At 43.1% G+C, this 19,136-nt stretch overlaps 2 protein-coding genes across 4 annotated transcripts in view; both read left to right on the forward strand.

Annotated features, from left to right (window-relative positions):
• The window catches only part of CUBN (cubilin), a 119,021-nt gene extending 114,188 nt beyond the window's left edge, over window positions 1-4,833 (forward strand). Inside the window, exons 65-67 of the mRNA XM_072154223.1 lie at window positions 335-500; window positions 3,153-3,388; window positions 4,545-4,833. Of these exons, the coding sequence (XP_072010324.1) occupies window positions 335-500; window positions 3,153-3,388; window positions 4,545-4,652 (510 nt within the window). The 3' untranslated portion in view covers window positions 4,653-4,833. The remainder of the gene's footprint in view (window positions 1-334; window positions 501-3,152; window positions 3,389-4,544) is intronic.
• A 2,472-nt stretch (window positions 4,834-7,305) lies between these two features.
• Window positions 7,306-19,136, forward strand: part of RSU1 (Ras suppressor protein 1) — a 96,718-nt gene continuing 84,887 nt past the window's right edge. Inside the window, exons 1-3 of one of the 3 annotated variants that reach the window (XM_072154225.1) lie at window positions 7,306-7,430; window positions 7,638-7,754; window positions 8,750-8,800. In XM_072154225.1, the coding sequence (XP_072010326.1) occupies window positions 7,646-7,754; window positions 8,750-8,800 (160 nt within the window). In that variant the 5' untranslated portion in view covers window positions 7,306-7,430; window positions 7,638-7,645. Of the gene's footprint in view, window positions 7,523-7,637; window positions 7,755-8,749; window positions 8,801-19,136 lie in introns of all 3 variants that reach the window. The other 2 variants (XM_072154224.1, XM_072154226.1) reach the window with 2 other exon arrangements.

Here is a 19,136-nt window from a genome sequence, read left to right on the forward strand (position 1 = left end):
TCATTTCTAGCCCCTGCGATCCATATGGATGATGTGAGTGATAAGAGAACCACATGTAATGAGCTCCCTCTAGTGGTGACTGTCACCAGACAAAGTTTTATCTTTTACTGGGCAAAGGAAATTTGGATATTTGAAGCCCAGGGCACTCATAAATTATAACTATATTACTTAAAGGGAAATTCCCTTTTGGCGACACCCTTGGCCTTAGTTTCTGATGCTTCTGGTCCCATCAGGAATGAAATTATGCCCTGTCATCACCAACATGTGTCTCCCTGATGACCTTTATACTGATCTATTAATCTGAAATATTCTCCCCCCTTTTGGTAATTTGTAGGTAAGAAATGGCAGCACTCGTGACTCCCCGCTACTGGCTACACTTTGTGGAAACACTCTCCCCAACCCGATTTTTCCCAAAAATAATATTCTTCATCTGTTTTTCAAATCTGATATTATCACATCTAAAGACGGATATGAAATTACTTGGACGTCGTCTCCAACTGGTAAGAAACTGAGTCTTTCTTTCACAGTCCATCAGACAGACACATGGAGAGAGGAGGGGGGAGCAGGATGAGTCATAATCTCCTGCTACAGCCCCTCCTATTCATCAGAGCTCAGACATGTAAACAAAGAATCACAGAACCAAAGTGAGTAGAAGTTGTGCTGAATCACTTGATGAATATTCAGGGATTATTATGAAAGCAGTAAAGGCACATGAGCAATTTATGAGAAAGATTGGACAATTCCAGGTAAAGGGGGCTGATCTTTCTGCAGGGAACTACCAGGTTGCTACTTCTAGGAGTAAGTGGGTCAATATATATTTTTTGGGTTTGATATAATTTAACTATGTATTAATAAAAGCTCCTCATGAATAAGAGCTAACACAAAGATAATCGGTAATAGAGGTTGTTACCATGGGGGGGGGGGGGGTGATTTATAGTTGTTTATAAATATATATATCAATTGGACCAGACTGCTTTACGGAATATTTGGACCCTAAGGGAAAATACAGTGGACCCATAATGTAATTTTAAAAAAAAAACAGGGTAGGTGCAAAGGGGATGTATTAAAATTATTTTCAGATCCTAGACCAAGCCTCTACATCAATTCAATCCCCCCATTTTGAAAAAAAATTCAGATTACAGACTAGGTTTCCAAAAAAATTTAGAACTTAGACCTGGTGTCTAAAAAAAATTAAGATCCCAGACCAAGCCCCAAAATAAAATTACATTCCCAGATCAGATCTCTCTTTGTTTTTATACTTTTTAAATTCACAAAGTTACAAAGTAAAATCAATCACCCTGATAAATACAGAATACCACACATCCTAACAACTTATATTCCCAATTGTCCCACCAGATCTAATGTGTAATAACAAGAATATCAGATCTCAGAACAAGCCCCTAAATAAATTCACATCCCTACCCAGATCTAAATTTCAGAAAAGAAATTCACAACAGCTTTGGAACTTCATGAATATCCAAAAATAAATCTGGACTCCACACCGGACGCCAAAACTAATTTAAAATTCCTAATTAGAAACCAAAATACACAAAAACTCAAATTTCTAGGAAAATGTAAAGGATTTAATGAGAACCCGTCATGCAAAATAACCCCCTAAACTAAATATATTTTCATAAACTGCCATTAGAGAGCATTGCCTCTATCCCTTCATTGTCCCTCTACATGCCTGTAAACCTAAGCAATGAGGTCCTAAAGCTGTATGCAAATGACCTGTGAAATGTCCAATGAAGCATTAGCATATTCAAGCTGTCCACCTTATTCATGAGTGGGAGGCACAGCCACACCCCCAGTGCATGACTGACAGCCTGTATAATGATGTGAGGCTGTATAATGATGTGCTTCCTGGTGCTGGCGCCCCCTGCAGCCTGTGTGTGCATGTGTGTGTGTGTATAGGAGAGATACAACAGCTCCAGGCTGCAGCCATGTTACAGCAGAACATGTCAGATTCATGTGTAGCTGATGTCTGTGTCTCTCACCTGTATATTAGGAGGATGCAGCATGTCAGCAGATGCAGCACACACTAGCCATGCTTTACTATACATCACACACAGACATGAGCAGGGGGAGGAGAGGGGAGGGGTAACAGACCATGTGACCAGCCTCATTTACATAATAAAGAAAAGATGATTTTATAATGATTAATGTATGAAATAACTAGATAAAGGCTGTGATGGATCCTTGTGAGCTGCTCCAACAGGTAGAGGTGACAGGACTAGTGGCAGAGACCTGATGACAGGTGTCCTTTAAAGGAAATCTACCATCACAATCCATCCTGATAAACCAGGGACATTACTCATAAATCCAGACACATCCAGATGACTGTGGTCATCTTCTTAAATGTGTTATCCATGCACTCCTTCCTTCTAAAATCAACTTGTAAAATTATGCTAATGAGCCATAAGGGGGAGAGCTTTACCAGAGTCCCTCCGTGCCGTGGCTTCACAGGTTGTGAGAATACAGCAGGCGGACGGAGGGGGTGAAGTCCAGGGGGAATGTAGCAGCTACAGCATGGAGGGGCTCTGGTAACATACCTCCAGCATAATAAAAGTTGATTGTATAAGGAAGGAGGCCATAGATAACACATATAAGAAGAGTCCCACAGTCCCGGTGCCTGGATCTATGAGTAATGTCCCTGGTATCTCACATGTGGCTGTGTAGATGATGTCTTTAATCCTTTATCACCTCTTACTTCCGTGCATATTATTATTACATATTATTTGTATGTAAATGAGCAGTTCAGTGCACATTGGGGGTGGCCATGAGGCCCAGGGCACCACCTCTTACATTACCCTGTGCCTCAGGCTCCACCTGTAAAATTGGGTAAGAAACCAAACCTCAGACCGGGGCGGTTCATTAACTTATCTCCTCTCTAGTTTGGCTGCCCCCACTCACAAGCTCCTAACACGGATTGGTATTAGATTTTGAGATGTTGTAGGTGTTTGGAGATGAGGAGGATCTAGGGGGGGTCGGAATATGGGGGTCCAGCCAGTCCTCTTTGTGCTGACTTGGTCCTGTATATACAATATCACCCTATAAAATGTTGAGTATATTATATGACGAGAGATTATTGTGCACATGAGAGGTTTATGATATTGGAATGTAAGTGCATTTACCCACTGAGTCATCTGCAGGTTGTGGCGGGACCCTTTTCGGGGATCACGGCTCATTTACTAGTCCTGAATATCCTGCAAGTTACGGTAACAACACGGACTGTGAGTGGAAGGTGGCTGCTCCCTCGGGGAGGACGATCAGCCTCGGCTTCCCTGCCTTCACCATCGATGATCCCGGAAATTGTGAGAAGAATTACCTGAGAATTTATGATGGACCCGACGCTGCCTCAACACTGTTAAGAACACTTTGTGGATCGGTACGTTTTATATAAACCAAAACTTTTATCATAGTTTTACTCAAGGCTGCAGTGCCACCTGGTGGCTGGAGGGGGAAACGCTCAGCCTTGTGCCTTTATTCATCATTCACATTCATTTTGGGGGTTGTCCAGATAGAATAAAGGGTCTGCTTTGTTTACTGAAACAGCACCACCCTGGTCTGTAGGTCTATTCTGGTATTGCAGCTCAGACCCTTTAAAGGAAATCTACCATCAAAATCCATCCTGATAAACCAGGGACATTACTCATAGATCCAGGCACCGGGACTGTGGTAATCTTCTTATATTTGTTATCCATGGTCTCCTGACTTCTAAAATCAACGGTTAAAATTATGCTAATAAGCCAGAAAGGCTGTGGAGGCATCACCAGAGCCCCTCTGTGCTGTAGCTTCACAGGCTATTACACTGCCTCACCCTCCTTCCTGCATCAATGTGCTGAGGGAGCAGACGCGGAAATGGAGACATTACAACAGCTCGTCAGGCTTATTGGTATAATTTTAACAGTTGATTTTAGAAGGAAAGAGACCATGAATAACAGATATAAGTAGATAACCACAGTCCCGGTGCCTGGATCTATGAGTAATGTCCCTGGTTTATCAGGATGGATTTGGACGGTAGATTTCCTGAAGCTTCTATTTCACCCCAAGTGCTGTACTGACTGCAGCACAAGAGTCAGTACTTCTCTATAATGCCCTATACGATCCTGCTGAATCGGAGTTATGGATCAGATGCTTCTCTGTGTGTGCAGTGTATAGGAGACATCATAGCAGTTAGTCCTGAGACTACTGAGAATTAAAGGAAATCTAACATGAAAATCCATCCTGATAAACCAGGGACACTAACTCATAGATCCAGGCACCGGGACTGTGGTAATCTCCTTATATGTGTTATCCATGTCCTCCTTCCTTCTAAAATCAACTTTTAATATTATGCTAATGAGCCTGAAGGGCTCTGGGTGGTGTTTCAAGAGGTCATTAGTGCTTTAGCTTCACAGGCTGTAACAATGAGCAGAGCAGGTCTCCCCTACCACCTTCCAGATTACACAGACAGGCAGGGTAAACTGTGTTTTTTCTATATTTTTTATACTATAATATAATCCTTTTACTATAAATTTCCCCTTCTATATTTTATCTTCCAGGACGGGGACCTCGCTGAAGTGAACGGCTCCTCTCATCACATGTTTATTAAGTTTCATGCAGACTACGCTGTGATCCCATCATTTTTCAGAATTGTCTGGAGTTCATAGAACAGATGAAGGGAAGATCCAAAAGCAAAGACGGATGGAAGTGATAGATACAGACTCCAGCCGTCCATGCGCTCTCAGCAGCCTCCCATGTATAACACTGCACCTTTCTTGCCAAATCACCAAGTTTGCCGATCTCTTCGTAATAAAACATGCAATGAATAATGAGGAATGTGGGGGTTTTTTTTCTATGAATCAATGTTGTGAAATATTTGCAAATAAAAATATTTTGATAAAAGTTGTCATCTCTCCGACATCACTTCCTGCTCTGCAGCTATTGGCTGAGGTCGCTCCATACACTTCCCCCGCACCGCTGCTCATGCGCAGAACTTTCTGCCTGATTTCTAGTAATCTTTACTATTTTCTATAACTAAAATTAAGTTACTCCTTGTGATACATTTCAAACAAACGAATCTACCATGAAAATCCATCCTGATAAACCAGGGACATTACTCATAGATCCAGGCACTGTGACTGTGGTATCTTCTTATATTTGTTATCTATGATTTCCTTCCTTCCTAAAATCAACTTGTAAGATTATGCTAATGGACCAGAGGGGTGTTACCAGAGCTCCTCCGTGCTGTAGCTTCACAGGCTGTTACACTGTGCAGGAGAATTTTCCCCCTCCCACTGTGTGAGATTACTACAGGCAGAGGGGGATGCTGAGGAAGCAGGGAGAAGGTGAGACATTAAACAGCATTGGAAGCTACAGCACAGGGATATACCATCATTGTTGTGTGACGGGAATAGCCCATTAAACCCTTCAAGACCACTGTAGAAAAAATGAAAGCGACTAAGGGGTTAAACAACTTGCCTGCAATTGGTGTTCATTGACTAAAAAAAAACCCTGCAGTTGTGAAAAAATGGAGAATTTTTACTTTGTCTTCTAAATGGTTTCTGTACAGAAGCGTGAATGAGGCCACTGAAATGACTGGGAAATCTATCACTGTAATCAATGGTTGTCGTCCTAAAAGAGGAATCTTTATACACACAAAGCGCAGGTCACCATGACGTCACCTGACAGCTGCAGCCAATGGCAGGTCACACAAGTGACACATGAAAAGTAATAGGTGACAAGGACATTATTCTATCTCCTGTAATAGCTACGGTCATGGGATAATGTAACAGACCAGGGCATATAAGCACCGAGAGGGAGACGACTCCCGGTCACCCCATGGGTGCCCCTGTCATTGTCTATGGGTGTCCATGGCAGCCGAGGTCTCAGGGGTCATGCACCATCCAGTAAGGCAAGAGATTGATTTTGAGGTCACGCGCCATCCTGTGAGACCAGTGATTGGTTCAGGGGCCATGTGCCATCCAGTAACGCAAGAGATTGATTTTCAGGTCACGCGCCATCCTGTGAAACCAGTGATTGGTTCAGGGGTCATGCGCCATCCAGTGATTGGTTCAGGGGTCATGCGCCATCCAATGATTGCTTCAGGGGTCATGCACCATCCAGTGATTGGTTCCGGGGGTCATTTTGTGCCATCCAGTGAAACAGTGTTTGGTTCAGGTGTCATTCGCCATCCAGTGAGACCGGTGATTGGTTCCGAGGTCATGCGCCATCACGTGATTGTTTCAGAGGTCATCAGCCATCCAATGAGGCCAGTGAATGGCTCAGGAGGTCATGATGTGCCATCCAGTGAGACCAATAATTGGTTCAGGGGTTATGTGCCATCCAGTAAGGCAAGAAATAGATTATGAGGTCACGCGCCATCCTGTGAAACCAGAGGTCGGTTGAGGGGTCATGCGCCATCCAGTGATTGGTTCAGGAAGTCATTATGTGCCATCCAGTGATTGGTTCAGGGGTCATGCGCCATCCAGTGAGACCAATGATTAGTTCAGGGGTTATGTGCCATCCAGTAAGGCAAGAGATAGATTATGAGGTCACGCGCCATCCTGTGAAACCAGAGGTCGGTTCAGGGGTCATGCGCCATCCAGTGATTGGTTCAGGAAGTCATTATGTGCCATCCAGTGAGACCAGGGATTGGCTCAGAGGGTCATGCACCATCCAGTAAGGCCAGTGATTTTTTTCAGCTATCATGTGAGGAGTCTGAACATCACCATTGTGCTCCTACTCAGACTAAAAAACCATATTCCACTCTGGGCTAAAAGTGTAGGACGCTTACATGTTGCATTGATAAAACAAGTAAAAAAATAAAAACTACTTGGCTCCTCCATTCCTGTACCGTCCACCCTATTCCCCAGCGCTGACCTCTACACAGCTGCCACCTCACTGACAGGCATGTGTGAGCAGAAGGGGCCATGTGTGATTTTTTTTTTTAACTTTTTTTTTTAAAAGCTCCATTAAAGTAGATTTATGGACACCCCCTCAAAAAGCAAAAACTTTCCTACAGCTACGTCAATGGGATAGAAAAAAATGTAAAATACATAATTTAACCAAAGTTGAGTTCAGTTTCACTCCTGGTTATACCGCTCCTTATATAAGTCAGTGACATAAACTTAACTTCTCAAAGTTTAACTAACTCCCAGACTCCCAAATTCCTGCACTAAAACTTCACAAGTACCGCAAGTTAAAGACGCATCCCCGCCCAAGACCGCACAGTCTGCACGGCGGAAGCAAAACAAGCCGCTTCCTCTCTCCGGCTGTGACATTGTATCCATCTCCCTCCTGTGGGGCTCTGATTGGCTGCCGCAGCGTTCGCTGCTTCCTGATTGGTTACAGTCAGCAGAACGTTGCAGGTCGCCTCGCTCCCATTGGCTGACGCTCCTGCAGCTTTCCATCCACAGACCGGGAGTGGAATTTGCCTTATTAGGATTGTGAGTAATTTTACAGCTCGGGGCGACTTCCTGTCGGGTGTGTGCGGGCATCTCCCACCTACAGCTCGGGTGCAGGCTACAACCGAGTAACTGTGAGCCACCATACTAGACAGGACTAGTGTCCTGGGGCAGCTCCTGCACTTGCTGGGACTTGTAGTTCTCTTATACTGTAATTCTCTTTATACTGATGTTTTCTGTGTTCTTTAGATTCCACAATGTCCAAGTCACTGAAGAAGATAGTGGAGGAGAGCCGGGAGAAGAACATCACCGACATAGACATGTCTGACCGGGGCATTGGTAACATGCTGGACATCCCCGGCCTGTGTGAGTACGACTACGGATCACTATCCTGTATTATCTATGACTAGGACTAATGATCAGATCCTCCGCCATCACTATACTGTATCCTTCTGATGATTAGGTAGTTAATCCCGGGCCATAAGGTCGTGTCACATCTGTGGATATGCTGTCACTTTATGATCGGTGCAGGTCCGGCATCTCGTCGCCCTATTAAAATCTTTCTATGCACAATGTCGCCCTCTCACAGAAGTAAGACCCCCCCTCTGATCATGAAAGGGAACCTTTCCGGTTTGGGGCTGCTATACCACCAAAATGGCTTTTAGGATCTCCTCTCTGTCGGATACCCAGTTCCTAAGTGGCAGTGATCTGGTGACTTGGACCCCTGGTGCATGTGTCATTTAACATTGGGCGCATGCACATTGAGCAGTACTGACCTCAGCTTCACTATGTGCAGGGGACACGCTATTTCCCCTTTAAAATTTTGGGTATGCAGTGATAATGTAAAAGCTTCAGGAACATATGCAAACTGCATGAAGGCATTAAAAGGGGTTGTCCCAAGTATTGAGATTGGGGATAAACCTCTTCTCGGTGAGGATCCGGCAGCCAACACCTTCTGCAGCCGCTCTTTCTACTGCTCACATGTTTGAGGTGACGCTTCTGGCTGCCATGATTGTGCTGCAGTTCTCTGCACGGCCAGATGGATAGAGCAACGCTGTGCAGGGGTGAGGCTGTAATGTAATGCGGAACCCCCAACAATTGCCCTCAAACACTCCCCTGATATGCCCCAAACCTGTGCTCATTCCCCGCTGACCTTTAGGACGGCTGATTCACAAGCTCCATAAGGTTCACAGGTTGGATCTCCCTCTTTAATCTCTCAGAGGACTTTCTCTTATTAGTTGGGGGTCCCAGAATTCAGATCCCTATGGATCAGAGATTCTTTAAAGAAGGTCCTCCTGGCCTGCTGCTTACTGGTTGACTATGGATATCACATTCTCAAGGTTGTGTCTTCTCTCTTCCAGTCACACTGTCACACATCACCCAGCTGATCCTGAGCCACAACAAGCTGACCAGTAAGTAGCCCAAATCTACTCCGGATCTGGTGGGTCCATGACTTATTGTTTGGATTGTATGATTGGATCAGTTCTTGTCACAAAGTGTATTTTGTGAAGCTGGGTTTAAAGGGATGCCCTGCCCTGACCTCTCTCAGGCATGGAGAGATATAACTACATGGTGGTTGGGAAACCTGCTATGGCAATGATATATTGGCATTGGGTATTAGTCCTCTTGTAGGTAACGTTTGATGTTCACTTCTATCCCTATTAAGGAAAAGGGGACAACATTGTGATTGGTTGGGGGTCCCTCTGATGGAAACCACACCGATCATGAGAATCTATTGTTTATCTATGACATTGCTAGCTATACTGTATCACTGTATGCGGCCATCTTTGACAGTTATATAGCCAATGAATGGGAAGTAAAATCTTGTACATAGTGATTCCTGCTCTCAGCTGAGAAGTGGAGAAAATTGTGTCCAGTCTATATAATTCTTATTGAGCTGAACAGCCTGTGGTCCAGAACTATACATTGTACCAAACTAACAGAAAGATTTGTTTTCCCTCCTCAGGCTGCAGTTACTCATTGCAATTCTTAAAGTGTCACCAGGAATGTGATTTTTAGCTGGTGACAGGTTCCTATGATATTTTGATTTTAAAAATTCCTTTGTCGGCATTCTGAATCATTTATTTCACATTACATGGCTCCCTGCCAGCAGCATGTAGTGAGTCCCTGGGGAGGAGACAGTTGCAGCCTTTGTGTGCCTGTGTCAGTCTCCTCTCCTCAACACTCCTCTACCTCTTTCCCCATTACCACGTCCTGTCATGTTCATTGAGCAGACAGGGGAGGGAGGGAATGAGTGTGGAGGAGAGGAGACTGAGACATAGGCTGCTGCAGCTGCTCCCCCATCCGGGACTCGCCACACGCTGCTGGCAGGGAGCCAGGTAATGTGAAAGTTTTATAAATTATAAATATGATTCAGAATGTTGACAAAGGCATTTTTTAAATAGGTGTAGTATAGGCTTTTGGAACCTGTCACCAGCTAAAAATGATATTCCTGGTGATAGGTTCCCTTTAAATATACTCAGGGTGACAAAATAACACATTCTCGAATTCAGTGTTTTTTAACAAAAATGCAGCGTTCAACAGATATAATTCTAACTTGTCTCTATCGATCCTGATGTTGTGTGTAACGGTTGGCATTGGATATGACCATATATTCAGTTGTGATTATGGTCGGCAGATTTTCCCGTCTGAGCAGGTTCCTCTCACATGAACATGAATCTCCTGTACTGCAGGAGCAGGGGAGAGAGGGAGTAGTTACTTTCTGCCCTTCTTTAAGTGTGTGTTTAGTTAGGTGAGATAGCAGAGTGTGTCATTGTGTCTTATATCCATCTCATGACTCTGATCTTTCTCATCTCTTTTTCTATGTGTCAGATACTAGTAGAATCTTCAGAAGCTAAATGACGGTGTAGATAAACCCTGGACCTTGATAATCTAAGCACATTGTCAGCACACAGCATCTCATAGCACAGAGGAATCATGAAGTGTCTGCTTACAGAGTCCCCGCCCACACTCTGGAATCTTACACTGACCATCACTGAGTGATAGGAGCTAAAACAGCAATAACACTGAGTAACATTGTAAAGTAAGGGGTTAAAAGTTATCTTTATTGTGGGAACAACAGTAGGTGATTAAGATTTGAGAACATTGGCAAACCCCTTTAACTGAACTGATGTTCAATATATGATTTTCACCTGTTCAGTTAAAGGAAATCTACCATCACAATCCATCCTGATAAACCAGGGACATTACTCATAGATCCAGGCACCGTGACTGTGGTAATCTTCTTATATTTGTTATCCATGTCCTCCTTCCTTGGTCTCCCTGCTGCTCCCTCAGCACTGCACCATCCCTATGCCTCAGCACACAGTGGGAAGGTACAGTGTAACAGCCTGTGAAGCTGTAGTAAGGAGGGGTTCTGGTAACACCCCCAAAGAGGCTCTTTGACTAATAAGCATAATTATAAAAGTTGATGTTAGAAGGAAGGAGGCCATGGATAACACATATAAGAAGATTGTCACAGTCCTGGTGCCTGGATCTATGAGTAATGTCCCTGGTTTATCAGGATGGATTTTGATGGTAGATTTCCTTTAATGTCTTTCACTCGTTAAATTATGAAACTGCACCTAAACTACGGCAAAACTGATAACGATGCAGTTGAGATGCGGTTTTAAGTGGAACGTGTAAGTGGAAACACATGCCGCGTTCACACGTGGCGTTTCTGACGCGTTTTCGTTGCGTTCTGAAATGCATGTGTTTTGGTGAACGTTTGATTTTATAGGGTGTGGTTTTCCTTGATGCGTTTCAAATGCTTTTTACGTGTGAACGCGGCCTCAGCACTAGCTATGTACAGGATTACGGCCTCTAATTGGAGACAAAAGTCTTGTTTATCTACATAATGGATACATTTACATTTCTTATAACTATTTGTTGCACATACATTTACTGCCCATAGCCAGGTCGGTGGATTTCATATGTGACATGTATGTTTTCTATAGGGTGTGCAGGCGTGACCTGGGGTGTTACCCTGTATGGGTCTCCTATCATCCTGTTCCACTCTGGATTATTTTGAGTTTTATTAGTTATTATTGGAATATTTGGCAACTTTTTTTATGTCATTGGCTTTAAACTGAGGACATTGTGGGCTGGGGGGAGTTCATGAGTTCATCATCACAAAACTTGTTCATTAGAATTATGGGAGAGAAGCTTTATTATAATAATAATTCCTTTATTTATATAGCACCCACAGATTACGCAGCGATGCGCTTGTCACATCAGTCCCTGTCCCCACAGGGCTCACAATCTAATCAACCTACCAGTATGTTTTGGAGTGTGGGAGTAAAACTGAGGACCAAGAGAAAACCCACGCAAAAACGGAGATAACATACAAACTCTTTGCAGATGTTGACCCTGGGACTTGAACCCCACTCCTTAGCGCTGCAAGGCTGTAATGCTAACCACTAAGCCATCGTGCTGCCTAACGTTCTGTTCTATAACCAGATGACGGTGGAGCTTGGTCATAGTCTTGCTGCTCATTGATGGCCTGAGGCGAGTACCAGGTCCTGTGCACTAGGACCATGATGCTGCTTGGTCACGACCATACACTGCCACGTCTACCACTTAATCACTAGCGGTTATGACCAGGAGTGCGACCATATATTTATTATACATATTAGAAGGCTGGTCTGATTTTAAAAATTCACTTTGTCTCTAAGTAGCATTAGCGCTCCTTCTGCTTTGCTGTCCTCTCCTTTCGGGCAGGCGCTGGTGGTGGAGTATAATTTCAGATTTAGATTTACTTAAGGCTGCGTCCACACGTGGCGTTTACGATGCGTTTTGAAACACAATAGATCAGCGGAGGAGATTTGCCTAATTACATTGCATTAACATTTGCTTTTACAAAACACAATGTTAGCGCATATGTTAACACATATACAAATCTGGTTCAAAAAGTTGTGGTAAATATGCAAATATGTTTTCCAGGTGGCAATGGGAAAATAATACCTCTGTAAGGCCGTCTCCTAAACACCAAGCATGGCCAACAAGAAGGTTACTGACATGATGTGGGATTAAGCCAAACCTAGTGGAGCAGCAATGGCAATAAGTCTCTACATGCCTTTAAGGCGAGCTTAATTGGCAAAGTCTCCATAAGGAGAACTCTTACTTCCTGACCCTATTTCAAAGATACGCATTTACTAGGATCTAGGAACTGCATTACACCCCAAAAGGACTGAACAGTGACATAATAGGGTCCTCCCAAAACTTTTTATATGTTTCAAAATGGCGAAAAAGTGACATTTTGGACATTTGGGCGCTATTTTCTATTACAGGGTTCAACGTTGGGAATAATGATCAGAAACTATACAGCCTCAGGTCTTACAAACACCCAAGGCTGTTATGGCGACAGATCGTGGATCTCGGGCAAGATGGCGGCATCCATGTTGCCGATGGCTTCGCCAGTAACAATCAGAAGGTTAACACTCACGATCGGGTTTTAAAAATTACTTATGGCCGGGCTGGGGAGGGCTATTTAAACACAATAAACATGTACTTACCTCCTCCGGCGGCGCCGATGTCCTGCGCCGCGGTCCCTTCGATCCGTGCCCCTGTTTGTTTACAGGGGCACGGAAGCTGCGCACAGGGAGCTTCCGGTCCGCGATGTGGCCGGCTCCTCCCATCCGTCCCTATCTCTCAGCGTTGTAAGCGCTGGGAGATGGTGTCGGATGGGAGCTTCCGGCCGCCCGGAACTCCCTATGCACCTTTGTAATGAAACCTGCGCACAGAGAAGACCGGCCGCGGCGCGGGACATCGGCGGCGCTGGACGAGGTAAGTACACGTTTATTATTTTTAAATAGCCCTCCCCAGCCCTGCCCTCAGGGCTTAATACCCGGATAACACCTTTAATGGTGGGTGTTTGCTGCCATATGCAGCAAATGCCCACTTTGTATGGAGAGGGCTCAGTCTGTGAGCTGACGTTTGAGGTACAGATGCGTCACGCGTGAGTAAGGGATTAAAGAGAAACTTTACTAGGTTAAGTAGAATGTGGGTGACCTTAATGGTTCTTTTATAGAGCTGAGCAGACCCGTAGTCTGTCTTCTGGGTGGTGTCCCCCTGGCCAATAACCGCCATGGTTAGTAGCAAGGTGTCAATTTGCCAAATTGGCTGTTCGGCTTTCAATCGCACCCCCTCATCTCTATTCTTGTACTTTTCTTTGTATAATTTCTTTAAAATCCCTTTAAGGCGGAAATTGGAGCGTTATCTGCAGTTCGCATTACCAACTATGCATCTAACTGCCTGTATCTCAGGTTCTGTAGATCACAGCACCACAATCCCAATGTGGTCTGAAAGGTGAGATTCTTATCTTTACTATGACACCAAAAACAAGAATTTAGGCGCTTCTAAAGTGACACTCGCCCTGCAGCCTATAAAAGTGTCTCTTTTCATCTCTTTTGCCTATGACTTTGGGTAAACGGGTGATATTTCCGACAAAAGAGGGAAGATCATTTCATCCCTTACCTGAGAGGGGGGTGGTACTTTAGTGGTGTAAATGCTGGTGACCAATTCCCTTTAAGATGGGGTGAAAACTTGAAGTCAAGTCCTCCCAGGTCTCCTCAGGCCACTACCTCTCCTGTCATAGTCCTTCTTATTGTTTTCCAGTCGCTCCCGACCTGTCGGAAGACATTACATGAGCTGCCATGGCGCTCGTTCCCGTATGTCCAGGTTCACATTAACAGAGATTCCGACATTTTTGACCTAATCCAATAAAGTGCATTAATTAACTGTCTGTGCGGATGACGCTCGGCGAGACGTGATCCTCTCTGGCAGACGCGAGCCGACTGTTATTCTAAGGTCAAATTAGCATCTTCCCTCCATATTTGTGGCATTTACGCGAACGCGTGTTTGTCCCTGTTTGTCTGGATTTGGCATAAATACGTCCGGTTGACGGTAAGAAAATATGTGCGCTGCGTTCTGATGGGTTGGGGGAATTCTGGGAAATCTCCCTCCTGTCTTGACCGTAGACTCTTCAGGGGTATAAAAATAATTCTTCTTCCTCGGCGCCTAATTCATTGTGTCCGTGGAGCGGCCAATTAGGAAAGTATATTGTCAGTCATGAGGCTGGAGAGTAATGGCCGCTGATTGCCGCGTCGTGTGAGATTCTGCCGCCGTCACGATTTCTACCTGAGATTTCTAATCTATTCACCAGATTTCCTTCATTCCTCTCCTGCTAAAAATTGCTCCGCCAATTAGTGGAAGGAGAAGTCGTTATCGTCCGGAGCTTAATCCTGGCCTCCATGTTTCGGGATGTAGAGGTCACCTTATTATACAACGTTCATTACCATTGAAATGTAGTGAAGGTAATAAAGAGTTGAAGAAAATTTGAGATTTTTTTTTTTATTTTCTATGTTATAATCAACTTTTGAGGTAAAATTCTTTTCTTTGGCCCCAGTGACAATTGGAGTTTCAAAATTTTTTGCTGTAATGGGACCAAGGATTATGAATAAAGCTTCATTACAGACACCTTACAGCCGATCAGTGCAGCCTGGGACTATAGTAACATCCAGAGACTTCACCAGAGGTCACAGGGGGCAGAGGGGTCCGTCTGTAACTAGGGGTCATCTGTAAGTTGGGTGTCCTTAAGTAGGGGACTGCCTGTATTTGTTTTGTATGTGTGTGTATAGCTCCTGCGCAGTCCTGTGTGTCTTGATGGTTACAGACAACAAACCGATCTAGAAAAACCTTTTTAAGGGGACCCTTTCAGGGTTACTTGGGGCACTAAACGATCCACAGGTGCATATGGAACAGTGGCTTAGTGTCCCAAAAAGCTCAATTGGAGCACTAACCTAAGAGAGTATATTTACTCTCATATATATGTCCCTCTGGATGAGACACTTACTCATAAATCCAAGCACTGTGACTATGGAAATCTTATTATATTTATTATCCACCCACTTTTAAAATTATACTAATGAGCCTGAAGGGCTATGGAGGGTGTTACCAGAGCCCCACCATGCTGGGGCTTTACAGGCTGTTACACAATCTCCCCTACCCACTGCTCCCTCAGCACCTCCTCCCCCCCTCCCTCTGTAACTTGTAAAATGTTGATAATGAGTCAGAAGGTTTCTGGGGGAGTTATCAAAGCCCCCAGAGGGGGAAGTGGGAACAATGTAACTGTTTGTTGGAGGTATTCTTATAACATGTCTGTAGCCTTTCTGGCTCATTAGCATAATTATGAATATTGATTTTAGAAGACAGGAGACCATGGATAACAAATATAAGAAGATTACCACAGTCCCGGTGCCTGGATCTATGAGTAATGTCCCTGGTTTATCAGGATGGATTTTCATGGTAGATTTCGTTTAACCCCTTCCCGCACCCTGACGTGATACTACGTCATAGGATTCGGGTCGTTCCTGCACCTTGACGTAGTATCACGTCATGGCGATCACCCGGGCTCAGAAGCTGAGCCCAGGCGATCGCTGCGGGTTCCCGGCGGTACGCGGTAGCCGGGATCCCGCAGTAACAGCCAGGATCGCAACTATCGCGATCCCGGCTGTTTAACCCTATAGACGCCGCGGTCATTGTGACCTCAGCGTCTATGGTGAATCGCCGCCACGATTGGCACCCTCCGTGCCGATCGTTGCCATGGCAACCCTGAAGCCCGATAAGGACCCCAGGGTTGCCTTTACTAGAAGCCTGTTAGGATCGTGCTTACAGCACGATCTAACAGTGTTGATGTCAGCCTATGCAGAATGCATAGCCTGACTATGTAATATGCTGCAATACATTAGTATTGCAGTATATTACAATGAACAAGTGATCAAATGATCACTTGTTCATGTCCCACCCTGGGACAAAATAAAACAGTAAAAAAAGTGCAATTAAAAAAAATTATTAAAAAAGAATAAAAGTCCCTTGAAGTCCCATCCCATGCAATAATACAATAAAACATAAAGTGAAAATCACCAAAAAAACACAACATTATTGGGCATCACAACGTCCGTTACAACCCGTACAATAAAAAAAATCGTCACTGAACCCGCACGGTGAACGGCGTAAAAAAAAAAACACAAAAAAAGTGCAAAAATTATGACATTTTCACATCTGACCTCCTAAAAAGCGCATAAAAAGTAATCAAAAAGTAAAATTTACCCCGACATGATACCAAGAATAAGTACAGCTTGTCCCGCAAAAAATTAGCTCTAAACCAGCTCTGTAAACAAAAAAATATAAATGTTCTGCCCATTGTTACATGGCGAAGCAAAAACGAGCAAATTTCTCACAAAATGAGTTCTATATTCTGCAAAACAAGTTAACCATAAAAAAGCCATATAAATGGGGTATCGCCGTAATCGTGATGACCCGTAGAATAAAGATAACACATTATTTTTATGGAATGGTGAACGTCCGGCGAAAAAAATGCTAAAAACCATAAACAAGAATTAATGATTTTTTTAACCACCACCAAGAAAGAGTTAATAAAATCTGATTATTGGCTATTGAGCCCCCCCGTAAATGATGTCCCTGAAAAGTGGATCTCATCCACAAAAAAAAATAATCTCCCATATGTCCAAATTACAAAAAAATAAACATTTTGTAGCCTGTAAAATGTGACATTGCAGATCTGCTCTGAATGGCGCAGCTTCCCTTCTATGCCCGGCCGTGCGCCCATACAGCAGTCACCACCACATATGGGGCATCCTCATACTCCGGAGACATTGGGTATCAAACTTTGTGGAGTTTTTTGTCATTTAATACTTTGTAACGGTTTAATTTTTGGCCAAAATTAATACATTGTCTAAAAAAATGACAGCTTGTAAATTACACCTCCATATTGTTTTAACCCATGTGAAGCCTCTAAAGGGTTAACACACTTCTTAAAGTTGATTTTTTTACACATTGAGGGGTGTAGTTTCTAAAATGGCGTGATACATGGGGTTTTACTGCTGTTTAGGCCTCTCAAAGTCAGTTAAAGCTGAGGAGGTGCCTCTAAATAAGGGTTTTGGCGATTTTCATAAAAATGAGAAAAATTGCACCCAAAATTCTGAACCTCCTAAAAACCTAGAAAAGAGAGAGGATGCATAAAACCCTGAGCCGATATAAAGCAGACATGACTATCTGCCTGGAAAGCAGAAAATTTTGAACTTTGAAAATGAATAATTTTCAGAAATTTTTGCCAAATTTCAATTATTTTCATAACTAAACACAAAAGATATCATCAAAGTTTTTCTATTACTTTGAAGTACAATGTGTGACGGTAAAACATTCTGAAAATCCCCTGGATATGTTAAAGCGTCGCAAAGTTCTAACCTCCTATAATGACACAGGGCAAATTAAAAAAAAATCAGGCCTAGTCCTAAAGGTCTAAAATGGCATAGACACGAAGGGGTTAAAACATAAGATCTACACATAAGTATTAACAGCATAGCTCCGCCCCTGAGGAGCCACAAAGCACCTGGTTTAGTATAAATGTGCTTTCCTTGCTTCATTTTTCTGTATCTGTTGTAATCTGGTGGCGAGTATTGTATGAAATGTGTTCTATATGTTGGATAGTTTTAGGAATTCTTGTATTAATTTTCCTATCCTGTTTATATATCGGTTTATCATTCTCCTCTTGGATGAGCTGTAATATTTTATTTATTCAACTTCTTATTTTAAGAGTTTAGTTTTTTTTTAGTTATTCCACTTAACCTCATAACAATTATTTTTTTTCAGTTTTTTTTTCATCATTCAATTAAACTTTTTTTTTTAATGTTTCCTTCAACTTATTGTTTTCTTTTTAATCCTCATATTTATAAGTACAGGCGGTCCCCTACTTAAGGACAACCGACTTACAGACAACCCATAGTTACAGACGGACCCCTCTGCCCACCGTGACCTCTGGTGAAGTCTCTGGATGTTACTATAGTCCCAGATTGCAATAATCAGCTGTAAGGTGCCTGTAATAAAGCTTTATTGATCATTCTTGGTCCTATTACAGCAAAAAAATTTGAAACTCCAATTGTCACTGGGGCAAAAGAAAAAAAATTGTCGGGAACTACAATGATAAAATATACAGTTTCGACTTGCATACAAATTCAACTTAAGAACAAACCTACAGTCCCTTTCTTGTATGTAACCCGGGGACTGCCTGTAATTGACGTCTTATGTCCTGTACTGATGTACTGCAATTTGCTTTCAGTAGGGGGCACTGTTGTGCAGGCGATCAATTGGAGTAATAGAGAAAAATAAGCTTTTTAAGTAAATGTGAAACTCGTCTTTTTGCAGAGCGAGCAAACGAGTATAAATTACAAAGTTCTACAAAGTAACCAAACCGTACTATGTCTTATACCCAGCCTCATGTGAAGGAGAGGGCACAGTTCTATCCTTATTACTTACATTTAAAATTTTTCAAAAATACTTAAAAACTAGATAATGATATTTAGACAAATAACACCAGTTGTTATGAGATCATGAGACTCTCTAATATGTAATTACAGGCGGTCCCCTACTTAAGGACACCCGACTTACAGACAACCCATAGTTACAGACGGACCCCTCTGCTCACTGTGATCTCTGGTGAAGTCTCTGGATGTTACTATAGTCCCAAGCTGCAATGATCAGCTGTAAGGTGTCTGTAATGAAGCTTTATTGATAATTATTGGTCCAATTACACCAAAAATTTTGAAACTCCAATTGTCACTGGGGCAAAAGAAAAAAAATTGTCTAAAACTTCCATTATAAAATATACAGTTTCGACTTACATACAAATTCAACTTAAGAACAAACCTCCAGACCCTATCTTGTATGTAA

This window comes from Engystomops pustulosus, chromosome 5, assembly GCF_040894005.1.
Source record: "Engystomops pustulosus chromosome 5, aEngPut4.maternal, whole genome shotgun sequence".
NCBI lineage: Eukaryota > Metazoa > Chordata > Amphibia > Anura > Leptodactylidae > Engystomops > Engystomops pustulosus.